The following is a 25,159-nucleotide window of genomic DNA, read 5'->3' on the forward strand; positions in this document are numbered from 1 at the left end:
ACCTTTAAAAATTGTTCAAAGAATTTAATTCCATGCAGAACTCTGGTTGCCGTGGCAACCGAAAGAAAAAACTTTAAATATCTTCTTTTAAAAAAACGTAAGAGCTAGAGCTAAGATATTTGGCATGAAACATCTTCTAGTGAGTGTCTACCAAGTTTGTTCAAATAAAAGCCCTGGGGTCAAAATTGGCCCCGCCCTGGGGGTCATTGATTTTCCTTATATGTGTATAGCAAAAACTTAAAAATCTTCTTTGAAAAAACCCAAATAGCTAGAGTTTAGATATTAAGCATGAAACATCTTCTAGTAAGTGTTTACAAAGTTTGTTCAAATGAATATATATACAGGTGAGCGACTTCAGGGCCATCATGGCCCTCTTGTTTATATTACAAGGAGCCATCCACTATAGCTAAATAATAGTAATAAACTGTATTCTTATATGATTAATATTTAAAAATAAAATAACTACATTGGTCAGAAATAAAAGTTGGAAATACTACAGCTGGGTTATATTTCAATCTTTCATTTATTGTGATTTTAGTGAAGGAAAATGATGCTCCTCTGTACATTATTTCAACCGCATGTGTACAACCACAGACGCTCCACAGCTTCTTCACCTAAAAGAATCCATGGTTTGATTTGGACCTACAGAGGTAAGGGGCAAGTGATTTGTAGTCAATGAATTCATGGCCAAGTGGTGTAGCTCATTGACTACAAATCACTTGCCCCTTACCCCTGTAGGTCCAAGTCCAACATACATATGAATTGTTTAATATTTTTTAGAGAACTAATTTCTTGTCCACAATCAACAATGTTAAGATCTGTATTATAATAATCCAGCTGCCAATTTTCAATGCTAGATAAATTCCTTTATATTTCTCTTTATTTTTTCTTCCAACCTGTCATTAAATTCTACTTGTGCAAGATTCGCTAATATTTCCTCATGTGAAATGTCTGAAATTTTAAATTTGCTAATTTTTCAACATGCGGAAATATCAACTTATACAGTATGTGGAATTTGTTATCTAGATTTTTTTTTATACTTCAAAGAATTATTCACTAAACCTCTATTTTACGACTTTATTCTATCAATTTTATTTCATAGTTACAATTTTATTTCATAGTTACAATTTTATTTCATAGTTACAAAAAGGGACAAACATTCATGCATTTATTCATTATGTAACAGTTGGTAATTCCATTAAACTAAAATTGGCAACACAGTCCATAATCCAGGAAGTTGGAACTGAACACATGTGCTTAGTTCTGATTGGTGGATAGTTTACATTAGGTTCATGAACTAAATAAACACAGCATGTCGCAAGTTCACTAACGGCATCAGCATGATACGGTACTGTCAGAGTAATGTCAAGGTGACCTGGTTTAGGTTCTCGAGTCAACAGTTTACCTCCCCCAATTGTCACCATGTTCATAAAATCCTCCTTTGTTGGGTTGGCATACTCAAAACTTCCATGAAAATAAAAGTGGCAACCATCAAACAGCCCTGGTAGCTGAAAAAAATGTTAATATATGTTTTAAAATTTAGTGTCATCCAACTTTACAAACATGTTAACAATAACCATGACAGTATACACTTGTACATGCACATGGAGATAAGCAATGCAAAATAAAAATAAATCTTTTACCTTTGACATTAATGTCATATTTTGTTGGAAATCTTACATTTATTCTATATAGTAAAACAAGAGCCTGCATAATAGAAATTTCTAAGTTCAAAGAGGGCCATAATTCTATCATAATCTATCTGAGAGTTATGGGCGATGAGCAGTGACCTCCTGTTACGCTTTCAAATTGGGTGAAGTTTCCAGTAGATATTGAGAAACCAACTTGCATGCAAAAACTTAATAAAAGCTTGACGTCAACACCAATGCCTGGGTGAGAAATGCCTGGGTGAGACTTTTCTTTGAATAGTCGAGCTGAAAAGTCAAGCTTCTTATAAAGATGAGATTATGGTAACTAACAAGTGCTGTACTTGGAGAAACAATATTTTGCAATTCTTCTAAAACTACTTAGCCCAGTTGAAATTACTATTTATATTTTCTCTTCAAAACCTGGAGCTAAAATGAGGCATTATACCGGTGGAAGTGAAGGTAAAACAAACAAGTGTTCTATGCTTCAAACAATACTTCAGAGGGTTATGTAATTTGGTTGTCTGAAAAACATATTTTTTCTCACTCCAAGATAGAATTATGAACTCTTTTGTTTGTTTGTTTCATTTTACGCCTTTTCCCAACGGTATTTCAGTCATATAGGCGGGTAGTTTCCTAACCATCGTTCCTGGAGAGTTACACCAGTACTAGACTACCTTCCTCCGCGCTAAACTACCAAAGCATCTCCCGGGATTGAACCCACGCCAGAGAGGTAACTGGATTAGAAGTCATCGACTCTAATCCCTCGACCACGGAGGCGGTATATGAACTCTTCACATAAACATAAGTATTTTGGTACATTACCTGTTGCTTTCTATTCATTCTTCCTTTATATGGAGCATGAGCATGTGGAAATAAACTGGTTCCCTGTGCTTCAAATGCCTCCTCACATACCAAACTTCCAACCTGGGTACAAGTCTCCAGCCCTAAAACATACTCTATGTTACTACATTCCCTCACAATCCAGTCTTTGACAAGACTTATTTTGATGCAAAGCTTTAAATACTCCACAAATGTTTTTATTATATAAGCTCATTTAATTCTGTTTTAAAATCATGTGCAAATATAATTAATTTCAGACGTGTGTGCAATTTGTTGACCTGGTATTTATTTAGATGTTCTTTTCATAGTAAAATTGTATATAGTTTATAAGCCTGTAACCTTAATGCTTGAAGATGTGGACTTACATGTATTAACAATTCTCATTGTATTTTCTTCAAGGTAAAATTAAATAAAGTGTTTTTTTTCTTATTTTCATGAAATATGAAAAAAAAAATCTCTTAACATGATAAAATTCCAAATTCTGTCATAATTTAACTACTTAGTACAAATATATAGAAGACCTTAATAAGCTTTATAGCTTTTGATTTTAACCTTTTTTTCATTCATTTATCTATTTATTGTAAATGTATTACTAACATGTTATATTTACAGTTTGAAACAAACTATGTTTAAACTAAAATTCTATACATTTTCACTTGCCAAAACTGAATAATATAGTAAAACAAGATACTTACATTCCATATTAAGGATCCATTTTCCAAGGAGAATGCCCTGTACAATCTTAATAGTTCTAGGACACATTCCTTCATTGTTAAACATTGTTACAATATGGGTTACTGAAATAGTACAAAAAATTTATTTTTTAATACAATTTAATATGCAAATTCTTTTAATTGTTATCCCCTTTAGTTAGATACGAGGGGCAATCAGATAGGAAAATACATTGACTTAAGTTGTAACTTTGTTATATGACATGAAAACTTTTAAAGTAAAATGGGTTTTATTTACGATCAAATTAAGTAAGTATTCAGAAAATTGCTACATTTAATGTATAATTACTGAATTACATATGCATCTAGTGATCATTATGTGAAATATCTTTTGGTCTCACTTGAAAAACAAAACAAAAATTTCTAAGTTATCAAGCCGCATAAACATTTTCTGTCGTAATTAATGAACAGTTTGATATTGGGATGGCTTTGGAATGAAAACTTAAATCAAACCTTCTGGTGTGACTTCATCTATCAGTTTAACTTGTAACTGAGACGCTGCCTTCTGTAGAATAACTTTCTCCTCTCTAGACAGACCTGTCCCCGTCAAACATGGTGTCTGATACTCCATTACATCTACTACCTATAAAATGTAACATCAAAACATGATATCTTATACTCCATTACATCCTCTCCCTATCAAATATTACATCAAAACTTAAATTTCTGAAAAAATGGAGGTACCAATACCCATTGGAATAACATAACTTAAATAATAAATAAAGTGGCGGCATGGCCGAGTGGTTAACACATCAGACTAGAAATCTAGTGATTCCTAGCCGCTTGGGTTCCAACTTTTTCAGGGGCAAGTCGTTTCCTTGAGCAAAAATCTTTACACTCATTGCTCAGTACTGGTTGGTTCCAGGAATAGATTCAAAAGTGTGTTTATAAGCATATAACTTCCTACACAAACCAAAAAAAATACTGAGGAAACCAAAATGATAAATTAAAATGTCTAATTCAGGTTTTTATTCATTTTCTCACTTGCTTTGTGAAATAATTTAAAATGCATATCTTGTTTGCTTAAGAATACATGTATAAAAGTACCTATGTTTACTTAAATGGTTATTAAGTTAATTTTTATATATCAGTCAATCTAGAAACTACCTTGATATAGGAATCACTTATCATATGGCTTTATATATATAAAATATATTCTAATAAAATAACCAACCTGGCTAGTTATGGTCTCATTGGAAGATATAACTGGTGTGTCAAGGGCTTTTTTCATGGCATTTGTTACAGCAAGGTCTTTAGGTGTTTGTCCATGCATGTTCCTGTAAATTTATATTCAGTTTAATACTGACCATGCTAAATTGTTAAATGAATAGCTAACAATGCAGACATTATCAGATGGCAATAATTTTTTGGGGGGTTGAAGTTTTACGTAGCATCAAAACAGTGTAGGTAATAATATGACATATTATCTTTACTGGTGGAGGAAGACCTGTGGTGCTCTTTCACGCATTATTTCATGCACCAACATGAGAGTGAGTTCAAATACTGATGATCAGTAAGCTAGCTGGATAGCTTTCTCACATTAAAGAATAATATTATCAAAAAAGCTTTAAAGTCATTCAGCAAAAATAATAAATAGAACACCATGGGAGTTACAGTGACAAAATTCTATTATATTGTTAATACGTTTCCAATACATATAATTGAAATTGTAACATTTCTAACTTACAATTTTATTATACAGGGAAATCTGCTTTTTTTAATGTAAATAACATTACACATGGCATATAGCCGCCACAAGCATATAAGAACAAGAGCTCTCAGTAGTACAAAGTGCTTGACTATTCTCAGTGCTTGATAGTAAAACAAGAGCCTTGATGATGCAAAATTTTCTTAATTCAAAAAGGGCCAAAATTCTGTCAAAATCCATGATAGAATTATGGGCCTGGGACAGTAACCTCCTATTATGCTCTCAAATAAGTGTGATTTCCTTTCAGTACTTTTTGAGATGCCAACTTGCATGCAAAACCTTAACCAAAGTGTGACGCTGACAACAGTTGTCTAGGTATCATAGCTCTCTCTATTCTTCAATAGTCAGGCTTACAAGCAACTTGTATTTTACAACAGGCCCTTTTTTCCTTCTATAGTAGGGGCCATTTAAGGGCGGCTTCCCTAAAGAAACATTCTATTAAATCATGCAGTTTTCCCCAAAAATTCAATTTACATTATTTTTTTTTCCTTTATAAATATCATATTAATTTTCCCCCTAAATAAAGGGCGGTTCAGCTTCCCCAACTTGTGAAAAAAAAAGTCCTGTACAAACCAAATCAAGTCTTACCTCAGAATGAGAGATGCACCTCGAGAGACCAGCAGTTTCACACAATCTACACGGCCATTATTAATGGCATCATGAAGGGGTGTGTCATTCTCTAGTCCAGGTATGTTAATCATTGCACCATGATCCAGTAGTAACTTAGCGATCTCTACATAACCATGATTACATGCTTCATGCTGTAAAATATCATGTCGAAGAAAATACAAACAAAACCATCAATTATTTTACCATTAACTTATTCTTGTTGTCCTGTCAAACACTGTCGGGGTACATTTGAATTGTTATTACTGAATAACAAGACCTGTCCATGAACGCTCCATTTTATTTTCAGTACTTGGTAGTATAATTAAAGCAAAATACAGGGTTGTCATTAAGAGGCGGCAGGAGGCCAAAATGCCAAAATGCCTGTCTCAAATGCATTATGGGCCGCCTCAAAATTAAGAAAACACTCTTTGTTATGCATGATAAAGACAGAAATGACCGCCTCAAGATTAAAACAAACCTTCTGCAAAAAATGTTAATGACAACCCTGAAAATAGAAAAGACATAATTCTGTTCAAGTGCTTGGCATTTTTACCTGCTCTTGATAAAGAACAAGTGTTTCGAGTTAAATGTGAATATCAGCACAGGTTGCTAAGGATTGGGCAAGTATGTATTCCTTTTATGTTTCATTTGTTTACTTTCATCAAAACAGTTTACAATATCAAGATTTTTTTTTTAAACCAACAAGTCTATAGCCCCTTCAAAATCTCCTTTTTTATAATATTAAAGACTGCATTTCTTCTAGTCAGCATTGTTAAGTATAATAGTTAAGTGTTGACATTGTCATTACTTACTAGTGGTGTCCAGCCAGCATTATCTCGTACATTAGGATTGGCACCATCTCCAAGAAGTTGTTTCACTTTATCTTTGTCATTCTGTAAGAACATTCACGTTATCTTAGCTTTTAAATTACATATATTCTTTCCAATTTTTTTTATCATTTGCTTAAATGGAACAAATCTTCAATAGTAAATAAAAAAAATTATACTCAGAATTAAATTGAAAATCAATTTTTAATATGAGTGAAAAGCATTCCAAGGCTTTTAATTTTTGAGCAATACAGTACAATAAAATGATTATTCTGGAATAAACGTAGTGAGGGAAGGATGTGAAATTATGCACACAAACTATAAGCCCATATCTGTATTATCCAATAATACAAAAGTCTAGAAACTTTTTTTCTTCAATTCCTTCTTGTCAAAAAACCTTAGTCGAGTCCCTTTCAAGAACCACCTGTAACTTATTTCTGGATTACACATTAATATGTATTTTGGTGGTGTTGGTAGTTTTCACTACAGATCACAGCAGTTAGCCACACTGAATTTTCCAGAGAACAGTTCAGCCACTGCATCACACCTGGGCATGCTGTTAAGCATTTTAACAGTACTTTCACAAGGAACTGATAACTTCTGTACATGCCAGGGCAGTGGTACAGTGCTAATGACCGTAAAAACTATTTCATGATCAATCACAATGATTTCATGATCAATCACAACGAAAGTGACCTGCATTGTCCAGGAATCGAACCCTCATCACCTGATTAACAGTCTAGTGCTCTATCTATTGTGCTAACCGGACGGATGTACATATTATATTCCATAATAAAATACAAATAAAGTGTGGTGACAAGGAATTGAAAATACAAAATCAAAAGACTTGAGTAAGGTTTAAAGATATGAATAGCTCCAAACAATGTTCCAAATTTTAGAAATAGTAATGGTATTACACTACCTTGATAGCAGCAACCTGTAAAGGAGTTTCACCTTTGGCATTTCTCTTATTCAAGGCAGGTGACTGTGCTGTTTGTGGTTTTAAATTCCTTCTTCCTTTTGGTGTACTTGCTAAAAAGATTGGAAATACCTGTCAGCTACCAGAAATATGTGATTTAAAGACACATTAAAAATATATTCAGAAGTTTCAGTGTTTCTGATTCCATGACGAAGACTTTGGTCGCAGGACCAATATTTTTCACCAAAAGCACTCAAGAATTTCCATTCTTCCATGATAATTTGAAAACTTTTACACATATATACATCTTTATATTTTGTTATTTAAGCACTTAAAACTGAATTTTCTACTTAAAATGACTTGTTCACAAACTCTACATGTTATCTCTAAGAAATTTGTCCCTGAAATAAAGCCTACAAAAGCATACCTTTGAGCTTTGGGCTGCCACTTGCCTCTGTAGAAATTCTTGTGAACTTTGACCTCTCAGACACAGGTGTTCTTTGACCGATGCTCCCTGTATCACTTAGTGACACATCCAATATACTCTCATTTTTATCAGTTTTCTTTCCTTTCTTCCTTTGAACAGATTTACTCTTTGTAGATGGAGACTTTGTATCCGATTTTAAATCTTTACCAATGTTACTATCTAAACTATGTCTTAGTCGAGTTTTTGGTAACGTAACAGGTTTTTTATTGGTTTTAAGTGTTCTTAAACCTTTGCTTCCATTTTCTTTTATCTTTATCTCTTCATTAACATTGTCAGAATCTTCATCATAATCATAAAATTGAGTCATTGTAGTCTGATCTATTGGTACACTCTTTCTTCTCTTACTGGGAACATTCTCATTTTCCGAAGCATCTGACGACACAGATTTTTGCTTACTTTTTTTCACAGAAGGTTTTGTTTCCTGTTGCAAGCACTCTGTGCTAGTTTTGGTATTTCCATTGACCTTTGTTTTCCTTTTTCGTCTGCTTGTTTTACTATCTAGTGCAAGGGAGGTAACTTCATTATTTTCTGTTTTCTGATTTGCTTCGGATTTTCTTGTAGCATTCGTCACATGGTCATTGCTTGGCGTGGTTGTTTCATACATTGATGCACCACGTATTGGCTGATTTGGAGTACTCTGTATTTGAGGGTCTTCATTTTCTATGAAAATAGAACAGTGTTAAATTTTTTTTATTTATTGTTATAGAATACAAAAGCACCATGAGGAATTATATGAGATAATTTTCCCATGTTATGCTCAACAAAATAAAGCATTGGATTTTACTAACAGAAAAAAGCTAGGTGTCTTTAAAGTATCATATAAGCTTTCTCATAACACTTGTTTGTTTGATTTGTTGGGTTTTATGTCACACCAAAACTATAAAAATCAGATGGCAACTTTCCAGCTATACTTAAGTGAAAAAAACCACTGCACTACGCATTACTTCAGGCATGAGTGGGTATAACCGCTGACCTTAATTAAGCTAGCTAGATAGCTTTCTCACATCAAAGAATCCAGTCCCTGACAGCATTCGAATCCACAGTGGTGAAGCCATGGGCAAATGATTTGAAATCAGCTACCTAAACCTCTCAGCCACAGAGGCCTCTCTCATTAAATTTAAAACTGTGCTAAAATAAACATATTATCATTATTCAGAGTCCAGTCTAACTCAATCTGTCAAGATACAATGTACAAACCTTTGAAATTATCTAATGCTTTTTCATCTACAGCGAGTTCCTGTTTGAGTCTAGTACATAGTGATGCCAGGTTAAATAGCTGTCTGTCAACATCAGCATCTTTAACATCAGCTGGTAAACTGCACACAGGGCAGGCTGATCCAAGATACTCTTCACAACATACACTGTAATATATCTATACATTAATTCCCCTAGAACTTTTGTTTCATATTCAATAAAGTAAATGATAAGTTTTTATGTAACAGATTGACCTATTGTCTTGAGCTAAAAGTAAATGTATTGTCTTCAGCAGCAGGTAACAGTGGTAGAAGATGAATTTCATGTAATATATTGGATGTTTTCTATGCTAAAATGTCTACAAATAACTAACTACAATTCTTAAATATATGTACTTATTATATGATCTAAAAATAGCTGCAATCTCATTGGTCCAAACTGTAGTCAACAGAACTTTTTATAAAATCATATTCACTGGGTGTAGTATCATATTAACTGGCTGAATTGGATTTTCCAAGTCTAAAAATAGATTGAGACTCATATTCAATGACCATACACCGTAGACTGTTAATTACGTGTGTTAATTAAAAAATAAATGTTGCGTTTTGTTCTTTATGGCATATTTCTCGATTGAAATATCATTACTTTACTGTTATACTTAAAGGCTAAACCGCATCGATGAGTATAAACTTGAATTACTTTTGTATGTGCAGCGTTCGCGTAGTCGTTGCACGCCTCGCACGTGCGTCTTTTTTCCCGCGCTTCAACGAGGCAAAATTTGTACATGTATATAAGGTTGTACTTTTTCGTGATTTTTTTTTTAATTCTTAGCCTATTCATATAATAAAACAATTATTGACTAGTGAGCCATTGAATATGATGTGATATTCACCGACAGAAAGTCATATAGACCTCGGCTATCGCCTCGGTCAATATGTCATCTACCGGTGAATATCACATCATATTCAATTGCTCACTAGTCAATAATTGTATAATGTAGGATAATTTTAACAATAGTAAAATGAATTATGCTGTTTTCACTACAAGCTTTTCTTCTAAAATGTAATTGGGTACAACTCTCTAGAACAGTGTACATTACCGTATTGCATATGCATTATGGGTCAGTGGTTTTCCTATACAAAATAAAATGTTGTGACTGTTAAAGATAATGTTATTTAGAATATTATACATGTAATTTTGTCTATATATGACATATCAACTAGATACATATAATTCACTTTTAAGAGGCTTGCGAATTTTAAAGTGTGTAATGTCATAAGCATTTAATACATAACAACTTTACCTGGATCTTAATATTCAAAGTCTGGACTTACTTGCAGAAAATATGTTCACAGCCACCAAGAGTAACTGGACTGCTAGCAAAAAGCCCACTGAAAATAAACAAAGAGCGATCAGTGATCACGTGTCGCCTGATGTCAGCCAATTGCATGTTGCAGTTATTGTGTAGCAGGAGACACAAAAATCATTAAAAAAGGCCAAACACCATTTTTATTTAAGGGCCATAACTCAGCCAAAAATCATTCAAGCAGAAACCCTGTGTAATAATGCGCAAGTACTTCAGCTGAATGTAGGACAAAACCCCACCAGTTAAAACCCCACCACTCAAAATTTTATAGAGTGGACAAAACCCCACCACTAAATTTTATAGAGTGGACAAAAACCCACCACTAAATTTTACAGAGTGGACAAAACCCCACCACTTCAGTTTTATAGAGTGTACAAAACTTTCTTGTAAACATGTTAAAAAACAAACAATTGTGCATCAGCAGAAACTCAAAAGAATGTGTGAAAAAACTCATCAATAAGGAGAAGACTTCTTCAGGCAATCGGCCACTGTATCCGCTTAAACTAAGTACAATGAAGGAAAATAGACTCAACTGAATAAACTAGAAATGTGTTATACAAAATGTGCTATTTTTAATCATTAATTGATGAAAATGTGCCATATTCTTGATTAATAGTAAGCAGTTTATTTTTTATATAAATAAATTGAAGAAATGAATTTGAAGAAACTTAAATAATAATGGATAATTCAAGGTTGTAAATGTTGCACAGTCTCAAATAAATGACTACTCTTTGATGTTAATTTAACAGTTTGTAAATTGTTTGTATAATCTCATTCATTGTATTATATTACTATTGAAATAAATGTTATATAATATAGTGATCATGTTTTGTTCTTTAGGGATTTGGATGTTTTTTGTGTACAAGTTGTAACACCTTTTTTTGCAATCAAAACATCAATAAATAATCTGTTTTGTTCTTCAGGGATAAGGTTAAGTTTTTTGTTGTACAGTTTGTAACACCTTTTTTGCATATTGCACATGCAAGATGTACATGCATTGTTAATAAAATTGTTCATTCTTATATTACACAAATGTTATATTGAAATTAAAAAATAAAATGTGAAAAAAAATGTGTATATTATATATATTTTAATTCATCCAATCTTGCCCAATAATTGGTAAGTGTGGGGTTTTATCCACTCTATAAAACTGTAGTGGTGGGGTTTTGTCCACTCTGTAAAATTGAGTGGTGGGGTTTTGTCCACTGTATAAAATTTAGTGGTGGGGTTTTGTCCACTCTATAAAATTTTGAGTGGTGGGGTTTTAACTGGTGGGGTTTTGTCCGTCTTCCACTTCAGCTACCTATCAATCATGTAAAGTTTCTTTGAAATTGCATTCAGTGGTATAAGTGGAGTAGTCAGGACAGACTTTAAAAATAAAAATCATTAAAGGGCCATAACTCTTCACAAAAATCATTCAACCGGAAAATGCCGATGAAATGCACATCTGGATTTCAAGGTACTGATTATTCACTTGTTTTTTGAAGAGCAGTCCGGACAAGTTTTGTGACAGACACATAAAGTGATCCCTATATGTCGACACTATAGAAAAAATTTGAAGTCTAGGTGTGAACGGTTTGAGGATTAAAAATATTTGTCATATGTTGCGGTTCAGATCTGAATATCCATCCAAAGGGGACCCTCCAATTGAGCGATTAAGAGCAGAGACATAGATGTTATCTATGTCTCTGGAAAAGAGACTTGCTAAGTTACTGCCCATGGATAGTTCCTGAGGGGCAGATATTCCGATCAGAATCCCCATGCCTCATGAAATTTCAAGCATGTTAAAAACTAAAAGAAACATCAGTCAGATATGCAAGAATAAAGTGAAATGTCCAGGGGGAGTGAAACTAAAAAGTCTGGCATAATTTCTTTTCTATGGAGCTATCTCCTGTTTATGTTGAACGACTTGTATGTTAATCATTTTACTGTTGAGTAATCTTGTATTTAAAATTCCTTTAAAGAACAGATATTCAAATAATTAGCTAGAGCCTCTTTTCACCCAAAACTGACCGTGGGTCGAGTTCGTACAAGGCCGAGATGGTTCGTGGGCCGACGGACGAAATAAGTCTGACTTCAATAAATGCATTACAATCTATGAGATAATTTACCATTTTTGGCACTTAAATTTTTCTCCTAACAATATCAGTGCGTTCCTTGTGTTAGCAAATACCACTGGTGTTGAATTCATAATTGTAAACATTCAATCTCCCGCGAAAAATAATGAACCCGGAAATGAAGTTTTTACCCAGAGCTCAACAGAAATGATGGTGGATGTGTGATTTACATTTCTAAAATGAAGCATTAAACCTATTTTGATTTATTTGCGGAATTATCATGGTAGATTTTCTTATATTTTCCATTTATTGTTTTTATAATTACATTATTTTACGATGCTGTTAAAAGTTGATGGAATCTTAAATTATTCCATAAGTTGCGGTAGAACATTCTGCTGTGGACGAGTGGAACTGGATGTGAGGTTTTTAACTAAATTTTTAGTTTCCTCTGGATTTTTACTTAAATGTTAGGTTCCTGTGGTTTTTGCAGTACGGAGACGTATACTTGTTTATTTGTACTGTAACTGATGTTAAACTTAGAGAAACTACTTCTCCCTGGAAATAATTTATTCAACATTAAAAAATGCTAGCCAACAAATTGTTAGTCCAACTAATTGTACTGCGAGACAAGATATTGTGCTATTTAATATTTCCATGTCTGGGCAATATCTCGCATCTAAAGGGAGATTCTGCACCAGAACGAAAATATCTCAGAATCAAGATTTGGCATGTCAATTAGTCAAAATATATAGAGGCGAGATATTGCCCAGACACGAAAATAGCGCAATATCTCGTCGCGCAGTACAATTAGTTGGACTAGCATGTCAATATATTTTGACTAACAAATTGTGTGCCAGGGCTTTTTATTACATTATAAAATAAATTAAAACAGGGCAGTGAATGAGTGATACTTTGTATAAAAATTACAGTGACCTGTTAGTGCCACCAGGACACATATATAACTCAAAACAACAAAAACACAAAATTTAAGGGCAAAAAGTTAAAGTAATGAAACCACAATGGTGAAAACTCAATATAATTTTGTGTATTTACGTTTCAAAAGTATTGTTTTGACTTTTCACTATTGTGGTTTCGTAATTTGCATTTTTCAAGATATCGCAATATATTGAAGCTATAAACTAACCTAAACAACATTTTAAATGATTGTTTTAAAGTGGGGTGAATTGTCTCTAATCTGGGTCAAGCCGTTATGGGGTGAATCATCAGTTCTTCACAAAGTTCTTGCAATCTATTCTACATAAATAATATCTATATAATTTTTATGTGACTGTGTTTAAAAGAAAGGTTGAGCTATTGTGGTTGGTCCTGCCACTGTTTCCCTAAAAAAGAAAAAAAAATTTGTAAGCAATATTTTTAGGAGTTTCAGTCATGTCCCTAGTATTAACTTATAGTTATTACTGTTATACATAATATTATTGACATGTTAAAATATTAAAAATATTGATAAGAACATGTCAACACAACACACAAGTGTTAACACTGCATGCCATGCTTGTTATTGAAGAATATGTATGAGAATTTGTTATCAAATAGATGAGCCTTAACACTGCAAATGTTGCTTTTGATTGGAAACTCAATACCAAATATAAGAAGCTTTTACAAATAAAAATAAAATAAAATTAAGGCTTTATATGTTAAAAGTTAAAAAATGTAACAAGATCACCCAACCTGTCCACTGGTGTGTTTATGAGGACGTTGCTTTTCTCTCATCCTAATAATAATTTAAATAAATCATATTGTATTGAATATTAATAGCCTATTGTGTTAGAATTTTGTAGCTCTGTAGCATAATAATGTATCAGTTACAATGTACTGTTAGTTCAGATAAGAGAGGCCTAGCCCCTATGTTTATACTGGGTGTCATATTGCATCACTCTCTTGTTTTTAAGACTTTTATACTTCTTCGTTAGATGTGAAGTGTAAAATTAGGCCACTACATTTGTAGTTTTACAAACACTTGATCCAGCACAGGAAGTTCTTCGACTTTTGCTCTAATTTGCCTTGTGATAATTGGTCCCTTGATTTACTATTTAAAGTTAATAATGAACATTGTATGGAATTAAATGTAGGTGTCTCTGTCGCCGTGGAATTATTACTCAGTAAGTAATGGTTTAAAGTCTGACACAGAACATGCTGACTTTAATTGGAGATATTTGATTATACTATACTGTAAGTAATTGTAAAATGTCTGCATGGTGTGAAAGGGAAATGTGCTTTAACCCTTAGCATTCTGGGTACCAGTGCAGACCAAAGTCAGTCAGCTTGTCATTGCCGTTTGATTCTGGTATGCACTGTCGACTATCCAGTTTATTGATAATTAAAAAATCTTTACATATGATGAATGGTTTTATCCAGATTTAAAGATGAATAAGTGCACTGAAGATATTTTGTGTGTTAAGGGTTGATGCAGAGCTGAGTTTAATTATAAATACGTTTATATCATTAGTAATGACAGTAATGTGTTCTCAATTATAACAGATGAATATGTAATATCTATATTAATTTTGGTTAAAAATGCTCGTTGATGGCCAGTTCATTATTAGTTGGACTTTTGATATTTCAAAGACTATGTAGAGCTGTAATACTCATGCATGTAGCGGCATGGACATCACAGTTTGGAAAAGTTGGTTTCTCCAAAACTAATGTAGGGAATTGGTTGATACACTAATTTGACATAAAAATTGAAAGCATTATATGGGGTCACTTTTCAAGGTTCTTAACTAATGTGAATTTTGACAGAATTTTGGACTTTTTGAACTTAAAAAATACATTATCTAGGCTCAAGCATTGAGAAAAGTCAAGCATGCTGTCCTATCAACTGCTCTTGTTAAATCAGTGAAACATGATAAAACATGATTTGTTGGTTTATTAATGCTACATTTATCTAAGATACATTTAAGTGTGGTCCACATGTATTGATTTTGGCATTGCTTGTCTGTGTGCATTCATATCAATGAAAGAAATATTAGTATGAATTGCAATATCAATGTACAATGTACCTACACATGTATACTGTTTATATTTTACATTATATTTTGCTTAAGTTATTGTGTTACTGTATAATTTGAGTGGTCAGTGCCTATATGAGGTAAACATGTATCCATATATATCCAAAGGAGTTTTTTTTAATCACTGCACATAATCTGATTTTGAATGATTTAATTGATTAAAATTATAGACAATATTGTGTCTTCTAAATAAGCACTATACCATTTGAAAATTTTTCTTCAAACTTGGTTCAAATGTTTACCTGTTGAAGGTTATGTACAGAACCCTTGCAGTTGCTGTACAGGCTCAAGGTCAAGTCATCCTTGATGGTCAAATATTTGTCAGACAAATTAGTTCTGTAATAGAAATTCCATACTGCATCAAACTTTGTCTGTAATGATAAATGGATGTACACAAACTTCTGTGTTTTATAGATGGCAGTGGTAATCCTCACATCCATTTGCCAACCTTAGTTTAAAAAATGTAATAGTGTTATTAAAATGTAACAGTGTTACTGATGTCAGTTTTTATTCTGTGAATTTTGACTTTCACAATACAAGTACATGTACTGTAGTACTGAATGAAATCCACATTTAAAATTTGTTTTGTGACTTGACATTTAAACTTAATACTTCACAACAAAAGGTTAAGTGTTTTTATAAAGATTTTACAAATATTTAGGACATATTTTGTAAAAAAAAAATTACAGGAGTAACCCTTTGACATTTTCAAAGCCTCATAAATATGGTCATGAATAGCTAACAAGTTTTTATGTTCATTGATCGCAACTCTCATTTTAACAAGAACAATAATTACAAATTATGCTACTGCATTTATGACGCATGTGTCGAATGATAGGGGAAAACAAGAACTGTGCTTTCTGATGTTTGATTATTTTTGTGTCATGGACGCCTGTAATAACGGCAACTTGAATGCCAAATTATGAATTAAACTGGAGTTATAAATCTATTTTGGATTTTTGACATAGAGCCATGACAACCTATTGTAACACATCCGCATTTGATGAGGTCAACTGGCTCATTTATGCATTTTATATAGAACAAGGCCAAATTAGACATCCAAGCATTTGATATAAATATACTGTTGCTTCTAGATTTAGATGGTCTGATCATGGATAGTTTTAAATTTTACTTAAGGACAATTCTTTAACTGTTCAATCTAGCAGTGAAAGTAACATTATCCCCTGACTGCTGTAGGTTAGAATCCCAAAGGGACTTTTGATTCTGTCATGTCAGAATGCTATCAAGCTAGCTTAAGAAACATAGGTAGATCTACACAGGTGCCGGACATAATGCACGGAACTTGGAAGGGAACCTGAGGTCTTCCTCAACCAGTAAAGCTGAAAAATGGCCATATGATCTATACTGTGAGTGTGTTGGTGCAACATAAAACCCAACCAGAAAAAAAAAGACGAAAAAAAGTAACATTATCATGTTCTTGTATTTTCAAGGACAAACATTATTTTTATGTGTAAAACAATGTCCTGTGTATTGATATGAATTTTATGACACAAACTTAAGTCCTTGGCACCATCAAACATGAACTCTTTGTTGGTTCCGGGAACAGATTCGAGAATGTTTCTATAAACTTATAATGTCAAACACAATCAAACCAAAATAACTTCTGTATAAACTAATTAGGCAATAAAAGTAGCCGATAATAGTTACAGAATGAATGGAATTTACTGTTATATGCAACAAATGTCTTCTCGTATGCTTGATAAAGACATTCAGGGTAAATCTATATGCCCCCCTCCCCCCAATCTCAAATACTGCGGGGGCATTAAAAGATTATGTGACAATACACATTTAAAAGATGTTTAGAGGATTGTAATTGATACAGGACAAATATTTTATTAGAGATAGCGCTTAAAAGAGGTTTAATTGTGTGAGCAGATCGGTGCAATGTTACATTCAACCTGTAATTGTGATTATTCAAATATTTCTGGAAATGATTGTTTGAATATCGGTTGATAATCACAGCAGTCGATGATATCATACAATGATGTGCATTTGAAGCTTTGCTTGCATAATATGATATGACTTAAAGCTTTATTGTGCTCCCAGGGGCAATGTTTTAAAGGTCTGATAAATTTAACGTCCATTAACGAATCACACATGTATGTAGTTCTGTTTGATCAATATTTTTGCTATCAATGTATAATTGATATAAATTGCAGAGCTTCCTATTATAATGCTAATTTTTATATTTAACAGTTACTGAATATCATGTTTCTGTTTTATCTACAGGATGTGTGCACCAGATTCCATTAATAGGAAATAAAACTGAATATGGGATAGTTTATCGATTAACAGTTGGAAGCACTGAACATATTCCAGTGAATAGTCAGTAATCAAAAATACCTGATTTTTTATTTCTTATTTAAAAAATATTACAGAAAATGTGTAAAAAATACCATTGTTCAAAATGTTAGTGTTGATAAAATATACAAGTTTATATTGTGAAGTATACTGATACGACATAAAAGTGTTATGTTTAAGAGAATGCCTGTGTTTGTTTATGATTGATATTTCTGCCTGGGAAATACATCTAAAAGACACAGTGTTAGGCCAAAGTATGACTTGCAGAAATGAATGACCATGAAGGAATAGTTAGAAGATCTAGTTCAAAATCAGCTCAGTCAGTGACGGCAGACGACCTGTCTTTACCGTCGCCACGGACACCACTTTTTGATGACGATCAAACGTTTGAGTTACCGGAGAGAAGTAGTAGTGACTCGAACCTAGCAGCTCTTGCTGATGATGCTGAATCCACTCTTAATGTATGTGGCCGCCAGTTCGCCATTGGTAGCGGGGCAAAGATCAAGGTCAGCTGGAAGGTGCGAGAGGAATGCGGGTCAGATGACTGGATTGGTCTATTTCCAATAGGTATGAACAAATGCACTTGTTGTTAGTACTTTTATTTGATTTTGGAGAATAAAATTACCAAGTACATGTAGCTTATTGTTAAATTTGGACATAATGATGTTGATCAAAATTTTTGAAGGAATATCTATCATCATAATTTGAAATTAATATAAATTTATTTCATGTTGTTTCCAAAAATGGTTTTGTAAAATTATGTGAAAAATGACAAGAGTCATGGCTATCTGTTGTCTATCAGTATGTGAATCTTAGAGACACAATATCTATGTTGAAAACATGATGGATAAACTAGTTGTTTTATTTTCAATCCTACATGATGCCAGATGGATTTACTACATAAACCAGGATTTGAATTTGATAATAAAATTTTATATCCTGCAGCATTTAAAAACAATATTAAACTTTTAACTTTTTTCTTTGATTTTACAGGTGAATCAAACAAATCCAAGTTCTGGGATAGTAAAACACGTGGTGCTAATGGTGGGCAGAAAGGGGAACTACTCTGGGACCTTGATGTTGTCAGCCATTACTTTACTGACGGTAAATTTGAAACATATATTTTTTAGCTAAATGGTGTTTTAAAAATGCATATTAAGAATAATGTTCTTGTCTAAAAAAAAGAGACCCAGGGCTTTGGTATATAGTATACATGTAATGCCATCTGGGGGTCCCCTACCAAAGCTGTTTAAAATATATCTCAGGTCACAATTGGTCCTGCCACAGAGCCTTAGGTTTTTAGTGAAAGTTTTTTGAAGATTCCAGGTAAATAAATCTGTTAAGCAAAAATGTTTGAATTTTAATTTTTACTGCATGTGTTACCTCCCTTTTGCCCTCTTGATGTAGTTTATCTGTGAAATGTAACCTGTTCAAAAATAGAAATTTACAGACTATAAACTGTCACAAGTTGTCATGCAAGAAGAAATGTTTTAACCCTAGCTGACTAGCAACAAAAAAGTAATGTTTTTTTTTAATGACTACAAGGTTATTAATGATTTTTTTATGCATCTGTATTAAGTGATTATATTTGCATATGCAGCATTTAACTTGTAAAGCTTTCACTACATTCATTGAAGAACAAGGTAAATATTCAATCATTGATGAACAATATAAATAGTCCTGCAGTAATATTGAACATTTATTATTCAAAATACATTAATTCTTTACCTGCTGAATTTCTGTAATGGATTAGCCCTGCTTTGAAAATGGAAAAGTCCATTTGATATTTATCAAAATACAAAAATTGTGCCATGTGCAGGCTGGCCTGTCTCAATACTGTAGTTGAAGGGTAATCAGTTTTGAAATAGTCTATTAAACAAGAAAAAGGTAAAACTATAGATAGTCTTAGAAAAAGTAAAAATAGAAAAGTTGCTATAGTTGATTATACATACCCGATGGCTGGTGACTGTAAAATAACTACATTTTTGATAAAACACCACAAAAATATTGGTTATAGGAATATCCCTATGCTGAAATAGTTCATGTATGTTTAGGAGGATTAAAATGTAATGGAGGCGAATTTTTGTGTATAATTTTCTCAACACTATAATTTTGTTCATGTGATATGAGCCGCGTCACGACAAAACCAACATAATGGGTTTGCGACCAGCATGGATCCAGACCAGCCTGCACATCCGCACAGTCTGATCAGGATCCATGCTGTTTGCTTACAAACCGTATAACAAGTAGAGAAAGTGATAGCGAACAGCATGGATCCTGATCAGACTGCACGGATGCGCAGGCTGGTCTGGATCCATGCTGGTTACAAACCCCTTTTGTTGGTTTTGTCGTGACGCGGCTCATATTTTATATTTGATTTTCAGAGAAAACAAAGGTGTGTTTCAAATATTTTAATGGCAGTACTGGTGACCTAATAGCTACCAGCCCAGCAATAGTAATCAACAATCCACTGGCCAATACACTTCTACATGAGGTAAGATCAATTTTAATATAAGATATTGTATGTGTAGCACTTCTTAACTGAATGACATGTTGGGGGTCTGTACTGTATGTGCCTGAAACGGTGGATGAACCCTCATTAAGCATAGAATATTGAAGGATTTGCTAAGAAGTATTTTCTTTTGATTTAACTCACTAGAGTGGTGGAGCAATACCTCTAGACGTTTGCAGAAATCATGATGACAAAGAAGAAAAAAATTGCTTTTTGCCGATTCTTACATTTTTCTTTCATATTCGTATATAAATCGGTGTGAAGAGATAAATAAGACGTCTTAAATTGCATTACAGCTGGTAAAGTGGCAAGAATTTTAGCATTTAAATGCCTTGTCCAATACATACCACAATACAGAATTTAATGTGGTGTCCAAGACATTGTGTTGTGATATGTGAAAGATTTTACAATCTGTGAGTAACAAAATGAAGTCAAAATTATAATTAAAAAAGGTGTGGTTTGTACAACATTTAATATTATTTGCTAGAATAACATAAAAAATGTTAAGTATTTTAAAACAGGGTGTTAAACTTATCAAAGTCTAAACTCAGAGTCATTCAATGTTGAATATTCTTATATTCCTGTTGAAATCAGTTCTTGGTTTTTCATGATATTTTGTTTACGAAATTTAAATATTATCACCTCTCTCCCTCTTTAAAAAAAAGTTTCCATCATGCATTGTTGCTATTTAGTTTGCAGGGATTTTTCACCTTATATAATAGATGCCAATAAAACGCCTCTTCCTAATGGGAATTTTCTTTAAAATCATACAGTTTTTCCTAAATTCTGGAATTACAAATTTTCCCAAATTTTCAATTTTAGCGACAAAATTTCCCAAAATCAAGTGGCAAAGGCCTCTGCCCAATTCAGTGAGAAGAAACACTTGTTTGTTGTAAAGAGCATGTTTATGAACATGAAAATATTTTTTTTTTTTCAATATATATTTTTCATTATGATATGTTAAACTGATATTAAAATGTAATATTTACAAACTACAGGCTATCTAATGTTTAACATGATACATAAAATAATTTTAGGTGTTGCAAATGTCTGATGTTACCATCTCCAGTTGGTTTCAATCAAATTGATATTTTTTTTTTACCAATTTAAATCTGCCAGAATCATTTTAGCATATCAATAAAATATCAATTAAGGAAGAAAATTGATGACATCAATTTAGATTTTACCCTTCGCCTGTTTATACTTGCAATAAAAAAACTTTCAAAAACAGATTTTTTTAATGTTTAAACATTGGATATGGCCTGCAGGTATAAAGCGTCACAATTTCACAGTGTATGAGGGGAGAGATCACAAATAACTTTGTTGAAAATTGAGCGAATATAAAATTTGCACAGTGAGAGAGGACATGCAATTATATACTTACTGAAGATACACATCTTAAAAGAGCGTCTGACTGGATACGCTTACTGAAATGATCGTGAAGCCTTCAGTTTAATAGAGTTTAAGTACACCCAGTGTTTGGATAAAGTTTCAGAGATATTAAATTGTCCCTTCAATTCGAAAGGTATGCAAATGTGTGTTTTTATGATTTGATATATGTATATTTGATGCCTTAAGATGGATGAAAAAATGCAAGCGATCTTATAAATGATAGGTTAAAGTATTTATTTGAATTTTCTTTCATGTTGGCATTTTTTGAAGAAAATTTCAATCAGTCAAAATCTTATTTTAAGCTGATTTGGTATGTTTTCTTTTCTTCTTTTAAACGATTGAAGTTGTTTTTTAATCAAGTTAGCTTTGAATCAGCAAAACTTCAAATGAAATTTAATTGTTTGAAGTTGAATATGAGACTTTCATGTTGATTTGTTTTAAAATATTGAGAGAGAAATTTCTAAAATTGATTTGTTTGAAAAACAAAACTGTACATAATGGGGGAAATGTTGATAAAAATAAACTTGTTTTTAAATACAAAACCCATGCATGATTGTTGGGGAAATAATTGTAAAAATTGACTTGGTAAAATTGTGTTGTTTTTAAAGAAAACCAATACATAATGAGTGAAACATTGGTGTTCTAAAAGAAAAGCGAACGTTTATAAATTGACTTGTTTTTAAAGAAAACCCATATAGAATGGGAAAAATTGGTAAAATTGATTAGTTTTAAAAGAAAACATATACATAATGAGTGAAACATTGGTAAAATTGACTTGTTTTAAAAACAAAACCAAAACATTGGTAAAATGAATTTGTTTAAAAAGAAAACCCATACAAAATTAGGTAAATATTGGTAAAATTGACTTGTAAATCACTTTTTGTAACCTGTTGATGTAGGTTTATGGATAGAAGTCTTCAAACAAATAAAATAACTATTTTTGTTCTATTGTTATCAATATTTTATTATTAGATTCTTAGCTTTCACATTATTTAATCCAGTAATGTAGCTTATGGTGCAAGGTTTTTGCAGATACAAAATGTGCCTCAAAATGGAAAATGAATGTAATAATTTTATATGCAACAAGCCGTATTGACAAACAACTAATAAGATAGTCATATGATAGGAGAAATTTAAAACTAACAGGCATTTGGGATCATCTGAGATTGTCAAACTACTTTACTAAATTGTGAAATACAATGTAATTATGTATTAACATTAAAGGTAAAAAGAAAGTAAGTTTTTTTGTAGGTGTCCTACAGGTGATCTTACACTCAGTTGTCTGTAAATTGGCAGTGTAAGTTAAAGATCCATCACCATGATTGTGTCATCATACAACTGTATGAACACATATTGTCAATAATAAAAGTAAATATATCTGCCCGAGGATAATCATTGACTTCATATAGTAATGAGATGATAGTGTACACAATGTTTGTTACTTGATGCATGCAAAATAATTTGAGGGTTGATCGCAAAACTGCTGTAAGTCCTTCTTTTATTTCATATAAGGTTACTGCAGTTTTGCAGTCAACCCCAAAAATATAATATAGTATACATGTACATGTTTGTATGAGACTTACTTCTAAAATCACTTACTGATCTAGCAAAATTGGCAATAATAAACTTATTTTGCTTTGTCAGGGGATGTTGTGATCCAAAAGATAAAGTTCTGTTGATGAGTTTTATCTGTCCGCTTGCTTGGCTACTTTTAGGTGGTTAAGTTTGATGAATATTCTGATGAATTTCCCCCAATTATAGCTTTCAGATAGCAGCAAATGAGCCGCGTCACGACAAAACCAACATAATGGGTTTGCGACCAGCATGGAACAAGACCAGCCTGCGCGTCCGCGCAGTCTGATCAGGATCCATGCTGTTAGCTTACATTCACTATTACAAGTAGAGAAACTGATAGCGAACAGCATGGATCCTGATCAGACTGTGCTGATGCGCAGGCTGGTCTGGATCCATGCTGGTCGCAAACGCATTACTTTGGTTTTGTCGTGAAGCGGCTCAAATTCTACCCAATGTGTGACCAGTGCAGACCAAGATCAGTTGATCAGTGCCGTCTGAAATGACATTGTCTGCACTGGTCTGTAACAATTATAACATTTTCACTTAATGTCCAGGCTTTAGGGTTGTATGGGTAAATGAATTAATAAAATCATTTGAACAATTGATATAATAAAATAATTTTGGAGTTTATGTTATTCTGATTTAACTTTCAAGGAGATTATCAATGTATAACAGATGATGATTGTCTCCTTAATGACATTTTATAAATTAACAAATACTTAACATTTGTAAAAAAAAATCCATTGTTGATAACCCATTAATTAGTATTATGATTTAAACTAACTTCCTATAAGGACAGCAGTTTATTTATAACATATATCAGATTATAACAGTGTTTAAAAGTTAACAAGTACATGAAAGATTATATCATATATCATTATATCACGTTTTTAAATCGGCAAAGAAAAACAAGAGCCAGTGGTATTATGTTATTATGCAAGTAGGATGTCTGTAGGGTATGTGAATATAGTAGATATATGTTAGATAATGTTATAAAGGATTGAGGAGCAGATAAGTGGTGATAAATGGATCATACTCTGACAGTTACCAATAACTTTATGTCAATACATTTTAAACAAATTGCTATCATGAATAATTAGACAACATATATCTTGCCCAAGGGCACTTGTTTCAAGTCTTTGATGCAGATTGTAATTTATGGCCGCAGACTGGAATAAACGCATGTCCATAATAGGGAACTGTCATATGAGGGAAGAATCAAGCTAGCCCACAGAACGTATGTGGTTCTACCAAGGTAAGCTTGGTTATTTACTAAAGTGAGGTATTCACATAATAAAACAAACACAGACTTAACCAGCACATAACACATAATAAAACCAACATAGACTAAACCAGCACATGACACATAATAAACCAACAAGGACTGACCCAGCACATGACACAATACAACACATTACAAACCAGCACATAACACATAATAAATTAACACAGGCTAAACCAGCACATGACACAGATGAAACCACTACATGACACAGATTTAATCATTTAAAAATTTATGTCATGACATTCAATAATACATCCTGTATTCCATTAGATGTTACATAAGATACCATAAACAATCTCATGTGTTATGAAATGGTTAATGCTCTTGTTTAAATGAAGATCTCTGGCCTTTGTAATTTTAGATGTTCATGAAATTATGAGCCTAGGGCCAATACTGTTATTATCAACTTTAAATTACTTTCATTTTCAGTTTTGAAAATTTCTTGGTGGGCAAATTAATGGTCAGAACAGTTTAAGTGGACAGTGTGACATTAGCCCACTATAATTACTGTCAGTTTTGATTGGTCAAACAGAGGTCAGGGGTAAATTTGATTGGTTTAGTTTTTTTAAACGCAAGTGTCAACTAAAACGAGAGGAAGTCATTTGTCCAACCCTTTTTATGTTGTCACCTTAATTGTCAGAAAATTGTCAACATGTT

General features: G+C 32.6%; 2 protein-coding genes across 5 annotated transcripts in view; one reads left to right on the forward strand and one right to left on the reverse strand.

Moving 5' to 3' along the window:
- Positions 1-1,106: 1,106 nt before the first annotated feature.
- LOC132751671 (BRCA1-associated RING domain protein 1-like) lies at positions 1,107-12,582 on the reverse strand. Of its 2 annotated transcripts, none has more exons than XM_060741887.1 (12): positions 12,442-12,582; positions 10,299-10,355; positions 8,968-9,131; positions 7,711-8,430; positions 7,287-7,396; positions 6,350-6,430; positions 5,517-5,689; positions 4,395-4,497; positions 3,674-3,803; positions 3,185-3,286; positions 2,472-2,593; positions 1,107-1,508 (listed from the first exon to the last, which is right to left on the reverse strand). In XM_060741887.1, exons 1-12 carry the CDS (start codon positions 12,531-12,533, stop codon positions 1,176-1,178), a joined length of 2,187 nt encoding a protein of 728 aa, XP_060597870.1. In that variant the 5' UTR covers positions 12,534-12,582; the 3' UTR covers positions 1,107-1,175. The 2 variants fall into 2 exon arrangements, with proteins under 2 accessions (XP_060597870.1, XP_060597871.1); XM_060741888.1 differs by having other exon boundaries at positions 10,268-10,355.
- Positions 12,561-25,159, forward strand: part of LOC132751670 (E3 ubiquitin-protein ligase HECW2-like) — a 60,375-nt gene continuing 47,776 nt past the window's right edge. For 2 of the 3 annotated variants that reach the window (XM_060741883.1, XM_060741884.1), the window contains exons 1-4: positions 12,561-12,670; positions 17,667-18,305; positions 18,732-18,842; positions 20,123-20,232. In XM_060741883.1, the coding sequence (XP_060597866.1) occupies positions 18,008-18,305; positions 18,732-18,842; positions 20,123-20,232 (519 nt within the window). In that variant the 5' untranslated portion in view covers positions 12,561-12,670; positions 17,667-18,007. Of the gene's footprint in view, positions 12,671-17,666; positions 18,306-18,731; positions 18,843-20,122; positions 20,233-21,619; positions 21,776-25,159 lie in introns of those variants that run through there. The other variant, XM_060741886.1, reaches the window with a different exon arrangement.

This window comes from Ruditapes philippinarum, unplaced genomic scaffold (assembly GCF_026571515.1).
Source record: "Ruditapes philippinarum isolate M1 unplaced genomic scaffold, ASM2657151v2 ctg759_1_1_1_1, whole genome shotgun sequence".
Taxonomy (NCBI): domain Eukaryota; kingdom Metazoa; phylum Mollusca; class Bivalvia; order Venerida; family Veneridae; genus Ruditapes; species Ruditapes philippinarum.